Source organism: Larus michahellis, chromosome 7 (assembly GCF_964199755.1).
Source record: "Larus michahellis chromosome 7, bLarMic1.1, whole genome shotgun sequence".
Taxonomy (NCBI): domain Eukaryota; kingdom Metazoa; phylum Chordata; class Aves; order Charadriiformes; family Laridae; genus Larus; species Larus michahellis.
Window position 1 is genome coordinate 37,874,639 of NC_133902.1, and position 18,807 is coordinate 37,893,445.

Genomic DNA, 18,807 nt, shown 5'->3' on the forward strand with positions numbered 1-18,807 from the left:
GGTTCTGGTGGGGATAGGGTTAATTTTCCCCAGGCTCGGCAGGGACACGGGTATTCCATTCCATGTGAGCCATGCCCAGTTTGTAGCTGGGGTCTGTCCAGGGGAGGGGGCAGGAAGTGAGGGTTGGGAGCTGGCTGGGGCTCCCATGGGACTCTATCAAGCAGATCCCTGAAGAGGCCCAGTTCTGCTCTCCTGAAGTGCAGTGCTGTGATCTTGCTTTTGCTCTGCTCCATTCTCTCAGGATCCTGATCTCTACTATCTCATGGTCACTGTAGCCTTCAACCTTCACATACCCAACGAATGCTGCCTCATTTGTGAGTATGAGGGTCAGCAAAGACCCTCTCCTTATTGTCTCCCCTATCACTTGGGTCAGGAATTTATCTTTGATGCTCTCCAGGAACCTCCTGGGTTGCTTATGCTCTGTCATGCCGTGAGGCTGCTTCCAGCTGTCTGCAGAAGGCCTCATGCACTTGCTCCTCCTGGTCAGGCAGTCTACAGCAGACACCCACTACAATGTCACCCGACCTGGTCTGCCCTTTAATCTTTAACCTATCAGCTCTCAGTTGGCTCCTGATCCATCCTCGGGTGAGCTCCATGCATTCCAACTGTTCTCTCACATAAAGGTCAGCTCCTCCTCTTGTCCTTCCTAAAGAGACTGTATCCCACCATGTCTCCATGATCCCAGGTACGTGAATTTTTCCAGAGGGGGGCAACACAGCTGGTGAAAGGGCTGGAAGGCATGTCCTATGAGGAGCAGCTAAGGCCTTTGGGCTTGTCTAGTTTGGAGAAAAGGAGGCTGAGGGGTGACTTCATTGCTCTCTACAGCTTCCTGAGGAGGCGACGTGGAGAGCAAGGTGCTGAGCTCTTCTCCCTGGGATCCAGTGATAGTACATGTGGGAATAGTTCAAAGCTGCACCAGGGTAGGTTCAGACTGGACATTAGGAAGCATTTCTTTCCAAGAGGGTGGTCAAACAGTGGAACAGGCTTCCTAGAGTGATGGCTGATGCCCCAAGGCTGTCAGTGTTCAAAAGGCATGTGGACAATGCCCATGGTAACATGCTTTAACTTTTGGTCAGCCCTGAAGAGGTCAGGCAGTTGGATTAGATGATCACTGTAGGTCTCTTACAACTGAAATATTCTATTCTATTTTATTCTAACATGTGGACAATCACTTCTGCGTGAAAGATGGTATTTCTTACTATGCTTTATGTTTTGTTCTGATGTATCTGTTATTAAATAGCTGTATATCAGTCGGTACTAATGCTAACAAGTGAATAATAACACAACTCTGCAGACCAGTGAAAAGCATCCGTCCATACCAAAATCTATGGTCATTCAAATTTATCGTTGATTAATCTCTACTGAAAACATTTAATAATCTAATAGAGACAGTACTTAATCATTATGTGTTTAGGTAACGCATCAAAACCTAAGTCATACTACCTTGAAGGTCATTTGACATTGTTATTTATTTCATAGCACAAGTTACCATGTGTGGAGTATGCTTAAGCCTACATAAAATGCTTTCCTACCTCCAGGCATAATCTGTCCAACATCCTGTACAGTTAACACTGACAACTTCTCTTCTGTATCCACTCTTATCACGCCGAAACTCAGACAATTCATAGATAACACTGCTTTTCCTGGAGGAGGCCCACCCAATTCTGGAGGTCTGAAAAACAGAAAGTCAAATCAGACACAGAATCAACGGACCAATGCTCATGGAAAACACTGTGCAAGTCTCTCAGGCTTGTTGAGGTAAAGAGAAATAATGGTCTCTCATTTTAAAGAGAAATAATGGTCTCTCATTTTAAAGAGAAATAATGGTCTCTCATTTTAAACAAACGGAGAGTTCAAGACTGGTAACATATTTTAACTACATGAAAAAAGAGCTACAATAAAACATCACATAGCTTCCCCCCACTCTAAAATGTTACAGAGAGGACTTAGTTTTATTATGGGCAAAGAAGTGTCAAGAATAAGCATTCAAAGGCTAAATTTCCTAAACGCCATGAAAAACTAGGAAGTGTCTGGAGGGCTTGATACTTCTTACTCCGAGCAAAATTGACTGAGGACCAACAACTCAATTTTGTGCAACCATTCAACTTTCAGGATAGAACAGAACAAAAGATTCCAGGTGCTGTTTAAAAAAACACAGTTCTTTAAGTGCTTTTTTTTTAAATTGGGAAATGTCAGTTCTCCCACCAGAGAAAGTACTCTCCAAAATCTCAGACTTTTTTTTTTTTCAAATTTTCTTGAAATTTTGTTTCCGAAAAAGCACATTTTGATCAAAACCACTGTCAAAAAATTCCAGTATATTCCATCCATATGTCTATTCATAATCAAATTATTTCGTTTTTTTCAGAGCATCTCTTGCTATCTCCAGAAATTTAATGGTATTTTTCAGGCCAGTTACAAATATTTTTTTCCTTTCTTTAGCTCCCTGTTTACAAGACATTGTATACAAGCTATTACCTGAAGATTCAGCATTTTCTTCCTCCCAAATAAGTAAGTCTTGATTTTTGTGGCATTTTATAAAGGTCCTCCAGCAACAACAGTAAGGAAAAGACCTCGCTTTCCCAAACAGTAAAAACACCCCTTATGTCTGACTACTTTTAGAAAATATTGAACTTTTTAAAGAAAACAAAACAAAAATCACCCATCTTTCAGTGAAGAAGATAGCTGTGAGCCTCAGGCTTCCTCTGTCTAGGTCTTTGGGCATCTTTATGTGGCTAATCATCTTTTCTGACTACCATTTTAACACCAGATACACTTCAACAGTCAATAAATGCTTCAGTTCACTTCTCAGAAAAGACAATTACCTGCGAATAGCAACAGTTAGTGCCTCTGAAGAACTAGCACAGGGACAGATTACTTCTGGTCTCAAACCTCTGGATTGAAATACATTCAGGAATGCATCACATGAAGATATGGACCCTAAAAAGAACAATCGTACAATTGGTAACATTTTGCTGAGGGCAGGAAAGCTTGTGCTGCAGGATTTCAGTCTATGCTTACTCTCAGCTCAGCTACACAAATATGGCTGCATCCATGCACAAAGAAATACTTTCAAACTGCCTAAAAAGACATTCCAGTCTATTATTAGGTGTCAGATTTAGAGCAAAGAGAAAACCCAGTGGTTAACAACTAATTCGCTGAATGAAATTGATAACTGCATACTGTCTTTCTCTGGCAGCACTCCGTAACACTTAACATCATGGAAAGTCCTTCAGTGATCAGAATATTTTGTTACTAAGGGTAACTGTATCTGTCTGCTTCCTTTATAGCTCCTCTATGAGTGTTTCTTACAGAGGTCAAAGAAGCAAAGCATTTAGAAATTAACATCAAATGCTTATGACAGATATTCATTTCAGTTCAGAACTCTACCTGGCCTTTAGCACTCAGCCCAAAATGTAAGAGGATACCTCCTCACCTACAGCTTTGTATTTCAGAGCTGTGGAATTGCAGCACATAATGCAAACCAGCAAACTTCACTGATTACACTACATCCTAGGTTTAATTTTGTGTCAATTCACATAAGAGTACAGCATTAATGAAAACATGAAGTTATAAAAATGAATTTACACGGCTAAATGTAGCTAAGAAGTGCGAACAGCAATGAACAAGCAGTAGCATCGCAAGCTTATAAATAGTATTTCACTATTGAATGAAGTGCCGAACTTTCTAAGCATTAGCTCTGTAACAGTGCTTACAACAAGTATAATCTTAGCAAGACTATTTGAAGCTTTCATCTTCTGCCATCACAACTTGCTTATCTCTCAACATGCATCTCCAAGGAATCAGAAATATTCTTGATTTTCTGGTGTATGGGAACAGCAAAATTAAGCAACTAAGGTATATTCTTGCCCGTTGGAAAAAAATCTCCCAGCTGCTTTCTCAGATTACTGTAAACCACCACCATATGATTGACAAAAAAAGGCAAGAACCTACCGCATACTCTAGTTTATAGTTGTCATAGTTTTGAGTTAAGGCTGTGACTACTCCCATTTTTATGTCCTTACACATGACTGAGACAAGCCTATGGGGCACGTACAGAATCAGACACACTGCAACTCAAGATTTTATGTTCACATGCAATACATGAGCAACTACTTCAAAACCAGCATTACGATTTACTTGAAATTTTAAAAGCCTCTTTCAAACTACATTGCCAACTATTCTTCATATAAGGAACAGATCCTTCAGAACATTTTCTATTAAAGTTTTGCCCTAGTGTCCTTGGCAAAGAAATACTGCTACTGTCTCTGTTTTGGTGAAGACAAACTATAGGCAGTGCTGCTGAGCTCCTACAGGGCAGACCCAGAGTTCTGTGATTTACAGTGTGCTTTAGTTCACGTTGAACTGATAATGTCCTGGTTCCGGCAGGGACAGAGTTTATTTTACCAAGGATCTGGCACGGGACACAGGTATTCCACACGATGTGACGCCATTCCCAGTCTGTAGCCGGGAGCTGGCTGGGGTCGGGGTGGAAGGGGAACTGGAAGCTGCTGCTTTGCAGTGGGCTGGGGTGTCCTGGGTCTGGTCGGTGAGCGGTGGTTCTGTAATCGTGTTTGTACATCGCTCTATCAGTGTTATTGTTGTTTCCCGTTTCCCTTTGCTGTTCTGTTAAACTGCCTTTGTCTCAACCCATGAGTTTTGCCTTTTTCTTCTGATCCTCCCACACGGCCGGGGGTGGGGGTGGGGGGATGTTGACAGAGTGGCTGCATAGTTCTTTGTTGCTGTTTGAGGCTAAACCACGTCAGTCCTTTTTGGTGCCTAACATGGGGCTTGAAGGGTTGAAATAACAACAACTCTGACCACAGCCTGTTAAAACAAATTTGTTGTGTGCATTTCTTATATTAGTTAAACAGCCACTGGTCACCATGTTGCTTTGTTTGTTCTCCTGGCTGCGTTATATAAATTCCTAAATGGTTTACGTACTTCCTGCAGTGCTGTTTATCACCTCTGGGAGAGGGATCAGGATTACCATTTTGCTGTCCTGTGTAATATCAACTTATGATATGATAACATCACTGTTCAGGCGATTAGTTTGGGGTGTTTACGTGGTATTGCTGTCCTGCCTGTACATTAGGGGCCATCTCTCAGAATTTATTAATAATCACGCCCAATCTACGGGGGAAAAGGAGGGATACTTTCCCCAGCTCTTTCGCCTCCCTTTTCTCCTTTGGGCCAGGTATGACAGGTTTTGAGAATTTTGAATATCCTTGGGATCCTCAAACCAGCCTGGTTCTATTGTTATGTCTCCTGAATGCGTTCCAGGTCTTGTTTAGGGTTAAACAACTATTCACGACTACCACCCAGAGATCTGCTCCGAGGCCGGATAGTCAGGGGTGGCATGGCATGTGGGAGAATATGGGCAGGTATCTAGAGAGCTTCTCACCTCCAATGGTTTGGGACTTCACCCCCAAACAACTACAGGACCCTGATAAAGTCATAGAATATTTGAAAGGAAAATGCTGTGTCTATTCCAGAGAGGCACAACTGACCGCGCAGTGCTGGGCCCTGGCCAGTATCTACCAAACCCTGCTTGGTATTATGCAGCACCTTCAGGGAAAAGAGGGAAACCAGACCAACAGACGCTGCGGCTACTGCAACCCTGGTGGCAGGCACTGCAGCTGAACCAGAAATCCAACCTGTACCCACATCAGTTGCCCCTATACAGAAGAAGAAACAGACGAAGAAATCAGTTCGCTTAGTAAGGGATGATTATGAACCAGGGCCATCACGAGAGCAAGAGGAAGAGGCACAACCAGAGATAATCACTCAATCCCTATCCCTGAGCGAGCTGCGGGATACGCAAAAAGATTTCATCCAACTTCCAGGCGAGCACGTTGTCACCTGGCTGCTCTGGTGCTGGGATAACGGTGCCAGTAGCCTGGAGTTAGAGGCCTGGGAAGCCAGGCAGCTGGGATCACTGCTAGGGAAGGGGGCATTGACAAGGTGATTGGGAAAAAGACACAAGCCCTCAGCCTCTGGAGGCGACTCCTGTCAGACGTGAGGGTGATGTGTCAGTGGTGGCCAGGGCATGGCCATGGGGGGTTGAGAAAGCGGCTGCGTGGTTCTTTGTTGCCGCCTGAGGCTGAAGCATGACAGACTGACACTTGGAAAATGCATCCATACTCACATGGATTGGCTCCATCTGCCACTATTAACATTCGTAAAGAGCTCAGACTGACATCTCTCTGATCCCTCTGAGCCAAAAGTGACCAGTGCATATCACGTGATTTTACTACTGCTACACGGGCTGAAAATAAAAAAATAATTATGGTGCACGTCCAGAAAAAAACAAAGACCAATTATAAAATTATCTAAATATTTTCATGTATTTACATAAATTTATGAAACAAATTACAAACACAGAAAACAAATACAAATGCCAAATATTTAACTACTATGACATGTGTATGCTTAAGTGTCTCCAGATGGACCTGATTATAGAATTTAAGTGTTTACTGTAAATTCAAATACTGAGATAAGAAACAATTTCTTTAAAGATCTATCAGAAGAAGCCATCAACATCACTCATCAATGAGTTTATCAGTGCATATAGTACTGAAATGGAGTACCCAGTTGCTAAAGCTGTGTCAAAGAAAGTCAGTTGGATAAAACAGCAGTGGCCTCAGATACAGTAGACATACAAACAAATTAACTTTTTTTTTTTTAATCATCCAAAAAGAGATGGGTTAAGTAAAAATACTTTAAGGGTACCTTTGTATGAGCAGACTTTCTGGATCCAGGAAAGTGGATTAACCTTCATTAATGCATACGGAATACTGATGACATGCATCCTGTTCATAACACTCTATGAGAAAAACATTAAATAATAAACTTTCAGGTGACGTGAAGAATATACAGCATGTACCAATACTTTAAAAAAAAATCATCACAGCTTCAGTGTAACTCCTACTTTTAACTATTAGTGAAAACTATTTGTATAGTCAGCAAAAACATAAGCTATGCCTGTGCAGTCTGTTGGTGAAAAAGCAACACTTTATTCTGACAAATATAAATATTGAAATATAAATAGTTTGAGAGATATTGACCTCATTCTGATACCAATACTCTAACCCCTGTAAGAAGCAACTTGCTGCAGTTTTTTTCATTCATTTAAATACTCACTGTTAATACTCCATGCCAAAGGCCAGCATCTCTTTTGAAATCCAAAACATTTGTTAGTGTTTCAGCTGAAAATGAAGGAAAAACTATCAGATTTAAGAAGCATATTTATGAGAATATTTAAGAACTCAAAATGTCTGTTAAAGCAACTATGAAACTTCCAACACCACTAAGAAATCAAAGCTATGTTGCTATGCTTTCTTGTCTATAACAGGCTGCTTAAGCTGAAAGTGTCTTATTTTACTTAAAACAATAATCTTTAAATTATTATTTTAGACTAGATTATTACAAAGTATTTAAGACCCTGTTTTCATTATAATACCACTTCTATGTGTTTGTTACATCTGCCAATGAAACATGCAGACCAAAACTTCAGTTTTGATGCAAACTTTTTCAGCGTTCAGCTATATTTAAAAGAATTAAATTTAGTGATAAATATTACCATGGCTATACTAAACTTTCTTCAATGTTTCCTCTGAAATTTGAACACCTTACATGATCTAAAAAAACAGAATCAAAGATTTTAAATCAAAGATTCAACTTGATTTTAGAGGGATATCTTGTATTGATAAGGTGAAACTTGCTTATCACTGAGGATGGCTGCATGCACAAGAAATTGTTCTTGGGGTATTTATTAATCTTTTTCATTTTTCAGTATATACACAGCTATTTCCCAATAAATAAAACACTTCACTAAGTCAGTCACCTATCCATTCATTCTCTGGGTGGCTGAGAGCTCCAGCTGCTCTGAGACAGGCGTGTAGTCCCACTCATGAGCCTGTATATAAGCAAAGAATTTTGCCTTGGTCTGCACTGGCTAGGGCTCTAGCCACACTGTCCAAGTCACAGAAAGCAAAGGCAGGAACCAGGAGAATGAGGAATCACCCACTGTAGAACACCAGGTTCGAGACCATCTAAGGAACCTGAAGGTACACAAGTCCATGGGACCTGATGAGATTCATCCACGGGTCTTGAGGGAACTGGCAAGATGAAGTTACTAAACCACTATCCATCATATTTGAGAAGTCATGGCAGTCTGGTGAAGTTCCCGCTGACTGGAAAAGGGGAAACATAACCCCCATTTTTAAAAAGGGGGAAAAGGAAGACCCAGGGAACTACAGATTGGCCAGTGTCACCTCTGTGCCCGCTAAGATCTTGGAGCAGATCCTCCTGGAAACCGTGCTAAGGAGCATGGAAAATAAAGAAGTAGTTGGTGACAGCCAACATGGCTTTACTAAGGGCAAAGTGTGCCTGACAAATCTGGTGGCCTTCTATGACAGCGTTACAATGTTGGTGGATAAAGGAAAGGCAACTGATATCATCTACCTGGACTTGTGCAAAGCATTTGACACTGTCCTGTACAACATCCTGGTCTCTAAATTGGCGAGACATGGATTTGATGGATGGACCACTCGGTAAATAAGGAATTGGCTGGATGGCATCACTGTTCTCCACTTGAACATTGAGCTGTTGACCGCAAATAAATATTTGCGGTCAACAGCTCAATGTCCAAGTGGAGAACAGTGATGAGTGGTGTTCCTCAGGGGTCGGTACTGGGACTAGTACTATTTAACATCTTTGTTGGCAACAGTACAATTGAGTACATCCTCAGCAAATCTGTCGATGACACCAAGCTGAATGGTGCAGTCAACACGCTGGAGGGAAGGGATGCCATCCAGAGGGACTTGGACAGGCCTGAGAAGTGGGCGCATGCAAACCTCATGAAGTTCAACAAGGCCAAGTGCAAGGCTCTGCACGTGGGTCAGGGCAATCCCAAGCATAAATACAGGCTGGGTGGAAAATGGATTGAGAGCAGACGTGAGGAGAAGGACTTGGGGGTGTTGGTGGATGAGAAGCTCAACATGAGCTGGCAACATGTGCTTGCAGCCCAGAAAGCCAACTGCATCCTGGGCTGTATCAAAAGAAGCCTGGCCAGCAGATTGAGGCAGGTGATTCTCCCCCTCTACTCTGCTCTGGTGAGACCCCACCTGGAGTACTGCGTCTAGCTCTGGGGTCCCTAACATAAGAAGGACATGGATCTGTTGGAGCGAGTCCAGAGGAGGGCCATGAAGATAATCAGAGGACTGAAGCACCTCTCCTATGAGGACAGGCTGAGCGAGTTGGGGTTGTTCAGCCTGGAGAAGAGAAGGCTCCGGAAAGACCTTATAGCAGCTTTCCAGTACCTAAAAGGGGCCTACCGGAAAGGAGAGGGACTCTTTATCAGGGAGTGTAGCGATAGGACATGGGGTAATGGTTTTAAACAGAAAGAGGGTAGATTTAGATTAGATCTTAGGAAGAAAGTCTTTACTGTGAGGGTGGTGAGACACTGGAAGAGTTGTGGATGCCCCATCCCTTGAAGGGAATGTCGGATGGGGCTTTGAGCAACCTGGTCTAGTGGGAGGTGTCCCTCCCACGGCAGGGGGGTTGGAACTAGATGATCTTTATGGTCCCTTCCAACTCTAACCATTCTATGATTCTATGAAATGCGAATCTTCCATACCCTTACTACTTTTCAACCTTCAGGAAAAGTAAACTGCATAGAACTGGATTTGTTGGAGAAAGCAGCGAGCAGTTTCACAGCATCTTATGACAGACTCTGTATGATCCTCATAGAGAAGCTGAGGAAGTATGGGCTGGATGACGATACAGGGAGGTGGACTGAAAACTGGCTGAACGACCAGGCCCAAAGGGTGGTGATTGGTGGCACAAAGTCTAGTTGGAGGCCAGCTGTGTAGCCCAGGGCTCATTCACCAAAACTGGCACCATCCAAAGCACTTCAAAGAGATCCAAGCTACTCAAATGGCCTCTAAGATCAGTCTAAGAAAGCTCTCCCAGTTTCTGCTGGGAGGGCTCCTCTAACTCTGCATGTGGACATCTCAAACTGGCCCCCTTATGACTTCATAAAGTGACCAGTGTGTTTAAAAGGCATTAGGGAGGGCAATACCCATTTGTAGAAAAGCTGTTTTCAAGAGCATGAAAAATCAGTATAGCTCTTACCACCGACTAACAAATTTATTAAGATTGAAAAATCCAAACCCCTGAATAAAATCAGTAAGGCTCTTAGGTTAAAGAATTTTTAATACATATTGATTATGATTCCACAAGTGTCTTCTTACTATCCTTCACATATCGCCCTGATTATGAATGAGGATGTTTGTCTTTCCCTTTGCAGTTAAAGCTACTACTGCTTATCTAAAGTTCTTTTAAGACAGTAAACGTGATTTTGCAACATAAATTGTCTGAATGTTCAAAGCTATAATTTTAAAGTTGTACCTATGTGACTTACCTTCTGAATAACCACATGCCTGAGTTAATGCATGACAGTGTGCCAGCATGGAAGCATGAGATATAGTAATGCCCACTGTGCTGCCCTCTTTACTTGTTTTGTACTGAAAAGAGAAAGTTTACACAAGTATTAGATTAACAACAAAATCTAGAAAATTTACAGTAGTTAACTGAAAAAATATTTCATTATAAAAATGAAGTGTGCTTTTTTTTTTAAATCAAAAAGGTAAAGTATAAGATACATTTATGTTCAGAGAATACACTTAATACCATATGAAATCTGACTGTTTCTCTACCTCAATTAAATAAATTGTCCCAGGGACCCAAAAATGCCAATTACCCCCAGCCTTCAATCTGATTCAACACATCCACTCGAATGACAGTTTGCCTGGCAACCCTGAGGGAAACATTCTTCTTCCACAGTCAAAAATATTATAGTAATCTCTTGTGCTGCATCAAGAGATTAAAGAAAAAAAAAAACATGCTATGACAAACTACAATAGAGTAACCGTAAATTAGGCATATTATACTGGATCACCTCAATATAAGCAGTCTCAGCACTGGCATCCCGTACTTGTGGATGCCAGTCCTTAGTTGGTTTTGCCAGATGCTTCCCATCAATCACAAACCAAATGAGATGAGGCCAGCCTTCAAAGAAAAAGAAAAGTTACTGTCATTACAATTCCATAAATCAGTTTTTTCCCCAGTATTCAGGGATAACAACAAGAGGCAAGCAAAAGCTGCAGCATCACCACCCTGACAGGAAGAAGCAGCACTAAGTACAATGAAGGCAGTTCTTTATATGGCAGTTCTTCTTCATATGAAAGATAGAAGCATGTAAATAAACTTGAAGATTGTTATTTAATAGCAACAATGGATACACTCACTCTTTGTCCTACAAAGAAAATTGAGTAGCTTAAAAACATACCTTTGAATGTAACCACCTCACCAGTCTGAGCTTTAGGAAGGCCTTTTTGACAGGCATCCGTGGTTAAAGCTAGTGTTACTCCACAGCTGCCCAAAAGAAATCCAATCTGCTGGCTGCCAGCATCCTACAGAGAAACCATGTTATAGCAAACTTACAAATAATGCAGCTTTTGTACGGTTTACTGTAACTTTGCCATGTTTAGAAAAATATTAAGCCAACTTATATCACAGGAAAAAACAAACTTCTAGCCCATAAGACCTTTTATGGAAGACAAAAGACTTAAGCCTACGCTCAAAACGCTTAGTTTTGCTTAGTGCCAATTAAACTGGATTTGGCAGTAGATCTGGCAAGCGACGGTAGCAAAATAGTGTCAAAAGCAATGGTTGTGCATCCCTCTCCAACCCAATAGGGATGTTTATAAGTTCTGGTAAAACAGAACTGATGCTGTTTCCGAGTCCTGAAGCGCTGAAGAGCAGAGCCTGTAGCTTTTTGGCTCTTCCCTAATAACCTCAGTGTGTGTGGGATCACACCAATATTTTCAGTAACTGTGGTACCTCTACCTGCCTGTGCTCTCATTAATCAGCATGAGACAGCATTTCTGTGGTATATTTTGAGAAACACTTTCACACATCTTTTCAAAAATAATGAATTAAAATTATTTCTAGAGTTAGGTATCCTAAAATAGTTAACTTATTAGCTCCATGCTATTTCCCCCCTTCCCTAACTAAGTATTAAACACTTTCCAAGCATATAACGTGCATTGATTAGTTCAGCTGATGTACCATACTGCTTCCAAAAGTGCAGGCTCTGAGGGGTCTTATATAAGGACTATAGGATTGTGACATCCCCCCAGATTTACTTATTTATGAAACCACAAAAACGTCAAATGTATTTGCCTACCTTTCTTGTTAGTGGAACTTCTATTGGGACAGGAATAAGTTCTGCCAGGAGACATCCATAAAATGCCACCATAAACATAACTGGATCGCTATTGGGAAATACGAGAGCTACCTACAAAAACACATTAAAATAACAAGAAATGTTTTCTGTTGTTGTTTTGGGAGGAGGGCTGCTTTTTAATTTGTGGAAAAAAACTCACAAGAATGTTCAGGTTCATCTTTAAACTAGGAACAAAAAATACTAAATATTGCGACAAAATACTATTACAAGTCACAGTATTACAAGGCTTTCTTTAGCTAATGCTGTTCCTTGCTGTCTATTTTATCCATAAGGACCGTTTCAAACAGAAGCCTACCCGGTCTCCAGGCTTCAGCAGTGGTGTATTCTTAGTGATTAGCTTGTTTAGCAAGGTATACGCTAACTTCAAGCTTCGACTCCACAGCTTGCCTAAAGAAAAAAAGACAATGCTGAAATTAAAAAACAGAGATTAAAATTTTAAACATTTAATTGGCAAATCTCAGTGCCTTATATATGAACTAGGCAAGTTGGTTGTATTAGAACATGGTCAATAGGAACATGAGCAAGTAATTGGGGGAAAAGCAAACATTACTGTTGTGAAAGCAATCCCACCACACAAACCTACTGAGTTCTCCCAGTGTTTCAGTGCATGTGCATGTGCACGCATGCGCACACACGCGCACACACACACAGGTGGTCTGGCTGATAGAATCGAACTGCATTTCCAAAAGGCGCTTAACAAGACTTAAGAACTGCTTAAGGGAAGTAAGCACATCCCCAATTACTGCAGGAGGGCTGGACTAGATGACCTTTAAAGGTCCCTTCCAACCCAACACATTCTACGATTCTAAGGCTCCGTCCTAAGGGCTCTTCAAGAAAGCAAACTGCTTGGGATAAAAAGACGAATCCTAAACTGGACAAAAAATTAACTGAAATTTTAGAAACAAAGGGTAGGAATAAATGCCACAACATCTGTCTCTGTGCTGCCTCTGTCTCTCCAGTTCAGTGCTCAGGGTGACCTACACAGATCTCAATAATTCAGAACAAAAAATTATTCCAAGCTATTAAATACAAAGACAACAATCTAACTACTTCTTTGACACAATATAAAAATCAATTTTTAATTTGTATGTCAGTGCAGTTGGCAGAGAGTCCAAGTACAATTTAGAGCTTGGCTTCTTTTTAGTTTGTCTTTTCCTTTATTTTTTTTTTAAAGTAAAATTAAACACGCTATTCTAAACAATTCGCAAAGCTCCACTGCAAAGTAATGAAACTAATGCAGCTGCTCAGTTACATTTCCTGTAAGCATACTCCATCTGTAAGTATGCAAACAAGAAAGTGTAACATTCTAACGCACTATACAATGAAATGCTGCAGATAGCTGTCCTGAGGGACGTGATTATCTTCCAAAAAAATGCAATTACTACAATACTTGTAGTTCATCGATACAGGCAAGTTTCACTTCCCAAAATAACATCCTTAATATGCTCCTGAAGTACAAGTCTTCTCTATAAGGATATGCAAGAACATGCTAAAATTTAATATCTACTCTAGGAATCTGAACCGTGCATTGTTAGTCATCTGTTTCTTCCTCCTATTTTAGAGCAGGCTATTTCTAATGTTCTTTTTAGAAAAAAAACCCACTATTGTTTGAAATTTACAAATAGCCACTTGTAAAGAAACAATACCATATACATTTTCCCTTCATTAACTTTAAAATGTTTTTCATATAAAATTAATTCATAATTGGTATTTGAATAGCAATCTCAAAGTATCTATCATGAGTTTAGTCCCTCTTAAGTAAAGCAAATTGTTCATTCCACAAAGAATGCCTAATTCTTCCTACCATAGGTAAGCGTATAAATAGCTTTCCCAGTTGTATCCAGTGCCGTCAGACAAGGAGCTTTCGGCTGGGTAGTTCCCCAGCGCTGCAGGGCAGCCAGCAGAGAAGGTGGCCAGTTGGTTACCACGCCTAAGGGTTCGCCTTTAAGTACATTCATTTGATTTCCTTCAGGCTTTGGTTGATTTGGGTCAGGCTGTTGCACTAAAACCAGAGCATAGTAAAATGTCAAATGTCAATCCTTACAAAAGGTTCAAGTTGCACTTAACAGACTATTCTATGAACTGTTCTCACTTTCCTCTTCCTCACAGATACCATTATCTTCTCCCCTGCTTTATGATGATGCTATGCTAATCATCTGTTGGCTTCACAAAAAAAATAATTACCATCGCTTTGTAATTCCGCTTCCACATTATTCAAAGGACCTGGCCACAGGAACAGAATTTGAATCCCTAGTTCATTCTTTTTCTCTACTTTGGAAAGATTATATCTTCTGCTGTTTGTTCTGCACATCTATTTATATGAAAGCCTACAGCAAGTCAAGAAGTGTTTTCAGAGAGAATGGCTTCAGTGACAATTGGACATTTATTTTTGCTGCACCAAATTCTCAACAGGTGGGGAAGAATGACACTATGCTTCTATAACAATATATATTAAAAAAACAGCCAGATGAAACGCTCCTGGTATGGATTATCAACAATTAAAACTGTACTGCTCACAGAATATTTCGTTTGATTTCTAAATCATTTCTCTCAACCGTGGAACACTGCAGGGTTTGTACACCATTTTCTCTCTGAGTAGCCTGCTGTTAAAATCCTGCTCCAAGCTGCTCAAAAAGCTGAAGTATCTTGACCTTACTTAGCAAAACAAAGTCATAGTTGGATTTAGCTAACAATCTATGTAATAACCAAAATTAAAAGTTCAAAGCGATGCTCTCTGCAATGACATACATGCACCTCAAAGAAAGTCTGCTTGAAAAATCTTCAGCGATAGACTAGAACCGCAATCACGTTATATCCTAAAGTATCAAACAAACAGTACAGAGAATCCAGTAGCAACTGCTCAAAAATGTCACAGAGAACAAAATTTTCATTTAATCTTTAAGGCTAAGAGAACAAAACAAAAATCATTCTCCAAAATTAGCTGATGCAGCTGGTTTTAAAGGAAGCTACATATTGCTAAGCAACTTCTACATTTGTTAAAGATGCTTTTCTTTCCACCTCGACACGTGCATACAGAGAAGAAAACAGTGGTTTTCAGCTGAGCAATACTTGCAAAGCATGTACAAGCACTATCCTTTTATGTAATGCACAGTCATGACATATTACACAGTGCACTCAATATATTTAGTTCCTCTGAACCTCTAAAATAATGAAAGTGTCTGGATTTCAAGCATGCAAACAATATTATCATAATAAATTCCAGTTACTAGCACGTAACTTTTTTCCTCAAACTGTATTTGAGCACTGACCAGCTACAAAGCACCTTTTCAGAGCAGGATGTGGGGGTGCGTGTAGACAAGAGCTTGAATGTGCGCGGCCAGAGAGGGCATGGAACCTCCATGTTTGGAGATGCTCAGCACAGGACCGTACACAGCCCTGAGCAGCCTGATCTAGTTAGACCTGCTTTGACCAGGAGGCTGGTCAGAAGCTTCCAGAGGTCCACTACACCATCAGTTACATTTAGGCTATGCCCTGGCTTACTCCAAAGAGTACCCTCTACAAATTCGCTGATTACCACAGGGTAGGAGTTTAGAATCTGAGGTAAAAAGTGATGGTGGGACCATCACCAAACACGACAATTTCTGGATGCAGCACCAATGAAGTTTTAACAAAGACGTGAACTGAATTTCTCCAAGGATCTGCAAATCACTGTCTTTAGTAATCACTAACTCATCACATTAGTCCAAATTGGGCTGAATCAGAAAAGTTTCCACAGTGAAGGAGGAGATCAGAGAACAAGTACACTGAGTAGAAGAGTTGAATTGAAGATTATGTTTCACTTGTGATAGCATATGACCTTTCTCTCTCCAATGAAACAACTCCACCATGATTTGTTTCCTATCGGGACGAGAAAAAGAGAACACTTGCTAAGACGTATCAGTTCTTTCATGAACCACTTACACAGGGCGAAAAATGTATTTGAAAGAAAATTAACCTTCTAGCAGTTCTTCAAAATCATCAACAAAAAACTCTTTCAAAGGTGGGCGCTTTGGTCGTTTCAAGGTATTTAGAAGCTGCTGGATTTTAGAGGACACTCTGCTATTCACTGGCACACCTGCCAAACAGAAAAAAATTATTACTTACCACATATTAATAAACATACACTAAAACACATGCTGCCACATTGCTGACAACATCACTCTAAGACTGGCACAGCTTTCAGCTGGAAGAATCATTCAAGATGAGCAACTTGTTTGGAAAAAAACCAGCTTTAATCAGTTTAACAGTTTCAACCATAGATTTATTTGTTTTAAAACAATGCTGTTCCCCAGGTACTTGGCATATACCTTCTCCCACTTCAATTTAGCTTTCAAACTGCTGACTCCATGAGATTCCAATACAAACCTGAAGAATGTTCTTTTCTTCAAGAGTCTATGTATTTGCTACATCTTAACATTTATGCAGTTCTGAAAGTCTGAGAATGCTTGGAAAAAATAAGTGAATCTTCCAATATTTTACAGGGCTAGCAAAATATAAAACCATGTCAAATACTGATTTTCATTTGTTTATGTGATATATTTAAATTAAACATAAATGTGTTTATTTATATTTATTGAAATTTAAACCTCTCAGGCAATATAAAATTAAAATGTGAGGCTAAAGGGCTTACATTGTTTTTTACTATAGAAATATACAGAAATGGGGACATGGCTCCCACCAGCAGAACAGTTTCCTTTCCTGTGTCAGACTGACAGATACACCACACTATGTAAAGCTCTGGAGGGGGCAGGCACACAGCACACGATGGGTATTCAAGCTCTGTTATGGATTCGCGTATTCAGAAAAAGGGACATAGACTGAAAGGTAGGAGATTTGTAATACAATCACCATCTGCAGTTTCCAAAATGCTGCTGTTGTAGCCTCTGGGAACTCCTCGTACTGATGCTACCTGTGGATGTTCATAATGTAAATGTTCCACCAGGCCAGTGGTTACATCTGGAGGTGCAGAGTGGTTATCTGTAGAAATGGAAGACAGACATGGAAGCTCATCAGTCATCTTAAGAATCAATATATCCAAAATTGCTTCTTACAGCATTCTTGCTATTTTCTCATGTGTTTTTAATGAAAATCTGATTTCTCTAATTAAACTGTAGCCAAAACCTTCTAGATACAGGGGGAATCCTGAAAGAACCGCTTTGTCTCTCCAGGGTGAAGAGGAGCTATTTCAACTTTCAAAGGGATCCAAACAAACTCTGATAAATAAAGAGAGCAATGGGTCAGTCCATCACTTCAAGGTGGCAGCAAGGAGATTCATTATGAGTAAACAGCACAAGTGTACAAAGAAAGCCTGTCTCACGTCTCTCAAAGAAATACAGGCACCCAAAGTCTCGCTACAAAACTGGAATGACTAGTCTACATCCCATAGGAAGAGAAAGGGACAAAAGCATAAGGTTTAAAAGAAGGGAACTTTTGCCCTAGGATAACACGAAGCACTTATCTACATTCCGCAAGCTATAAGAGGAAGGCTTTTGCTGAGAAACAAGATAGCGCACTTAGGTCTGAACACATCTTGAGGATGAACACAGAGAAATATGAGAATTCCTCAGAGGAAAGTAACTGCTGACTTAAAAAACTGTCACCTGCAGTCTGTAAGACCAGTCATGGTTTTCCTTTAACAGCTTTTCTTACCACCTGTTTTTAACAGTCTCACAATGATACTGTAGGTAACAGCTTCCTGCTTATGTTGTGGTACAGACACAGTATACTCTTCCCTGAGGCATCTATGAATGAAAACAACTGTCATGCCTGTAACACTCAAAAAAATCTGTGTTGTAGATGTCAACATTATACACGCACACTGCTCACAACAGAAAAATTTAGCACAGGGTTTCCTGAGGCATGAGGTGGTCATTTGTGGCCAGACATGACACGCCGTTTCATTTCAATGGTGTGCACTACAAGCAATACTTATTTTTTTATAATGTGTATTTCCATAGGGAAAGCAAGGTATTTCTCAACTCCTCACACACTCACAGGGGCTTGAGAACCATCTTGTAACAACCTTGAGCCAAATGCCTGCTTTGCTTGGAACTGCACCATGTTTCCGTGCTGCCGAACAATGCTTAGGGAATACTGACTTTCCAAAATTGTGACCCAGATTGTAGAATGGTTTTGAATGAAATTACAGGTTAGGAAAAGGCAGTATCCGGATGAAGTGTTCAAACAAGACAAAACAAGAACTGGAGGCCTGAAATGTTCAGAATCCTAATGAGCAAAAATAGGAGTGCAACAGAAAGGAGCTTCAGAACGCACTGCTGCACTGCGCTGGAGGAACTGCTCGGGGTCATGCAGCTCTGCAGTGATACCCCTTTGAATGACCTCAACATGCCACAAATCCTGCTGAAAGCATAGGGAGGTCCAGGCAGTGCTGTGAAACACCCATTTTGAGGAAGCTCGAAGTGCTCATAGCTGTGTTCACAGATTTCCAGAGCAGACATACAAGCCACCAGTACAGCTCTAAGCAGTTTTAGAGGGAT

The 18,807-nt window shown here is 40.7% G+C and overlaps 1 protein-coding gene across 7 annotated transcripts in view; it reads right to left on the bottom strand.

Annotated features, from left to right (window-relative positions):
• Positions 1-18,807, bottom strand: part of DIP2A (disco interacting protein 2 homolog A) — a 130,607-nt gene that overhangs the window by 36,275 nt on the left and 75,525 nt on the right. For 6 of the 7 annotated variants that reach the window (XR_012588528.1, XR_012588527.1, XM_074596225.1 and 3 more), the window contains 13 exons: positions 17,159-17,287; positions 16,266-16,385; positions 14,115-14,312; positions 12,606-12,697; positions 12,251-12,361; positions 11,351-11,474; positions 10,961-11,070; positions 10,424-10,526; positions 7,141-7,205; positions 6,730-6,823; positions 6,146-6,265; positions 2,823-2,937; positions 1,533-1,672 (listed from right to left, as the gene is read on the bottom strand). Coding sequence is in view for 5 of the 7 variants with exons in the window: in XM_074596225.1 (XP_074452326.1) it covers positions 1,533-1,672; positions 2,823-2,937; positions 6,146-6,265; positions 6,730-6,823; positions 7,141-7,205; positions 10,424-10,526; positions 10,961-11,070; positions 11,351-11,474; positions 12,251-12,361; positions 12,606-12,697; positions 14,115-14,312; positions 16,266-16,385; positions 17,159-17,287 (1,521 nt within the window). In the remaining 2 variants the exon portion in view is untranslated. Of the gene's footprint in view, positions 1-1,532; positions 1,673-2,822; positions 2,938-6,145; positions 6,266-6,729; positions 6,824-7,140; positions 7,206-10,423; positions 10,527-10,960; positions 11,071-11,350; positions 11,475-12,250; positions 12,362-12,605; positions 12,698-14,114; positions 14,313-16,231; positions 16,386-17,158; positions 17,288-18,807 lie in introns of those variants that run through there. The other variant, XM_074596226.1, reaches the window with a different exon arrangement.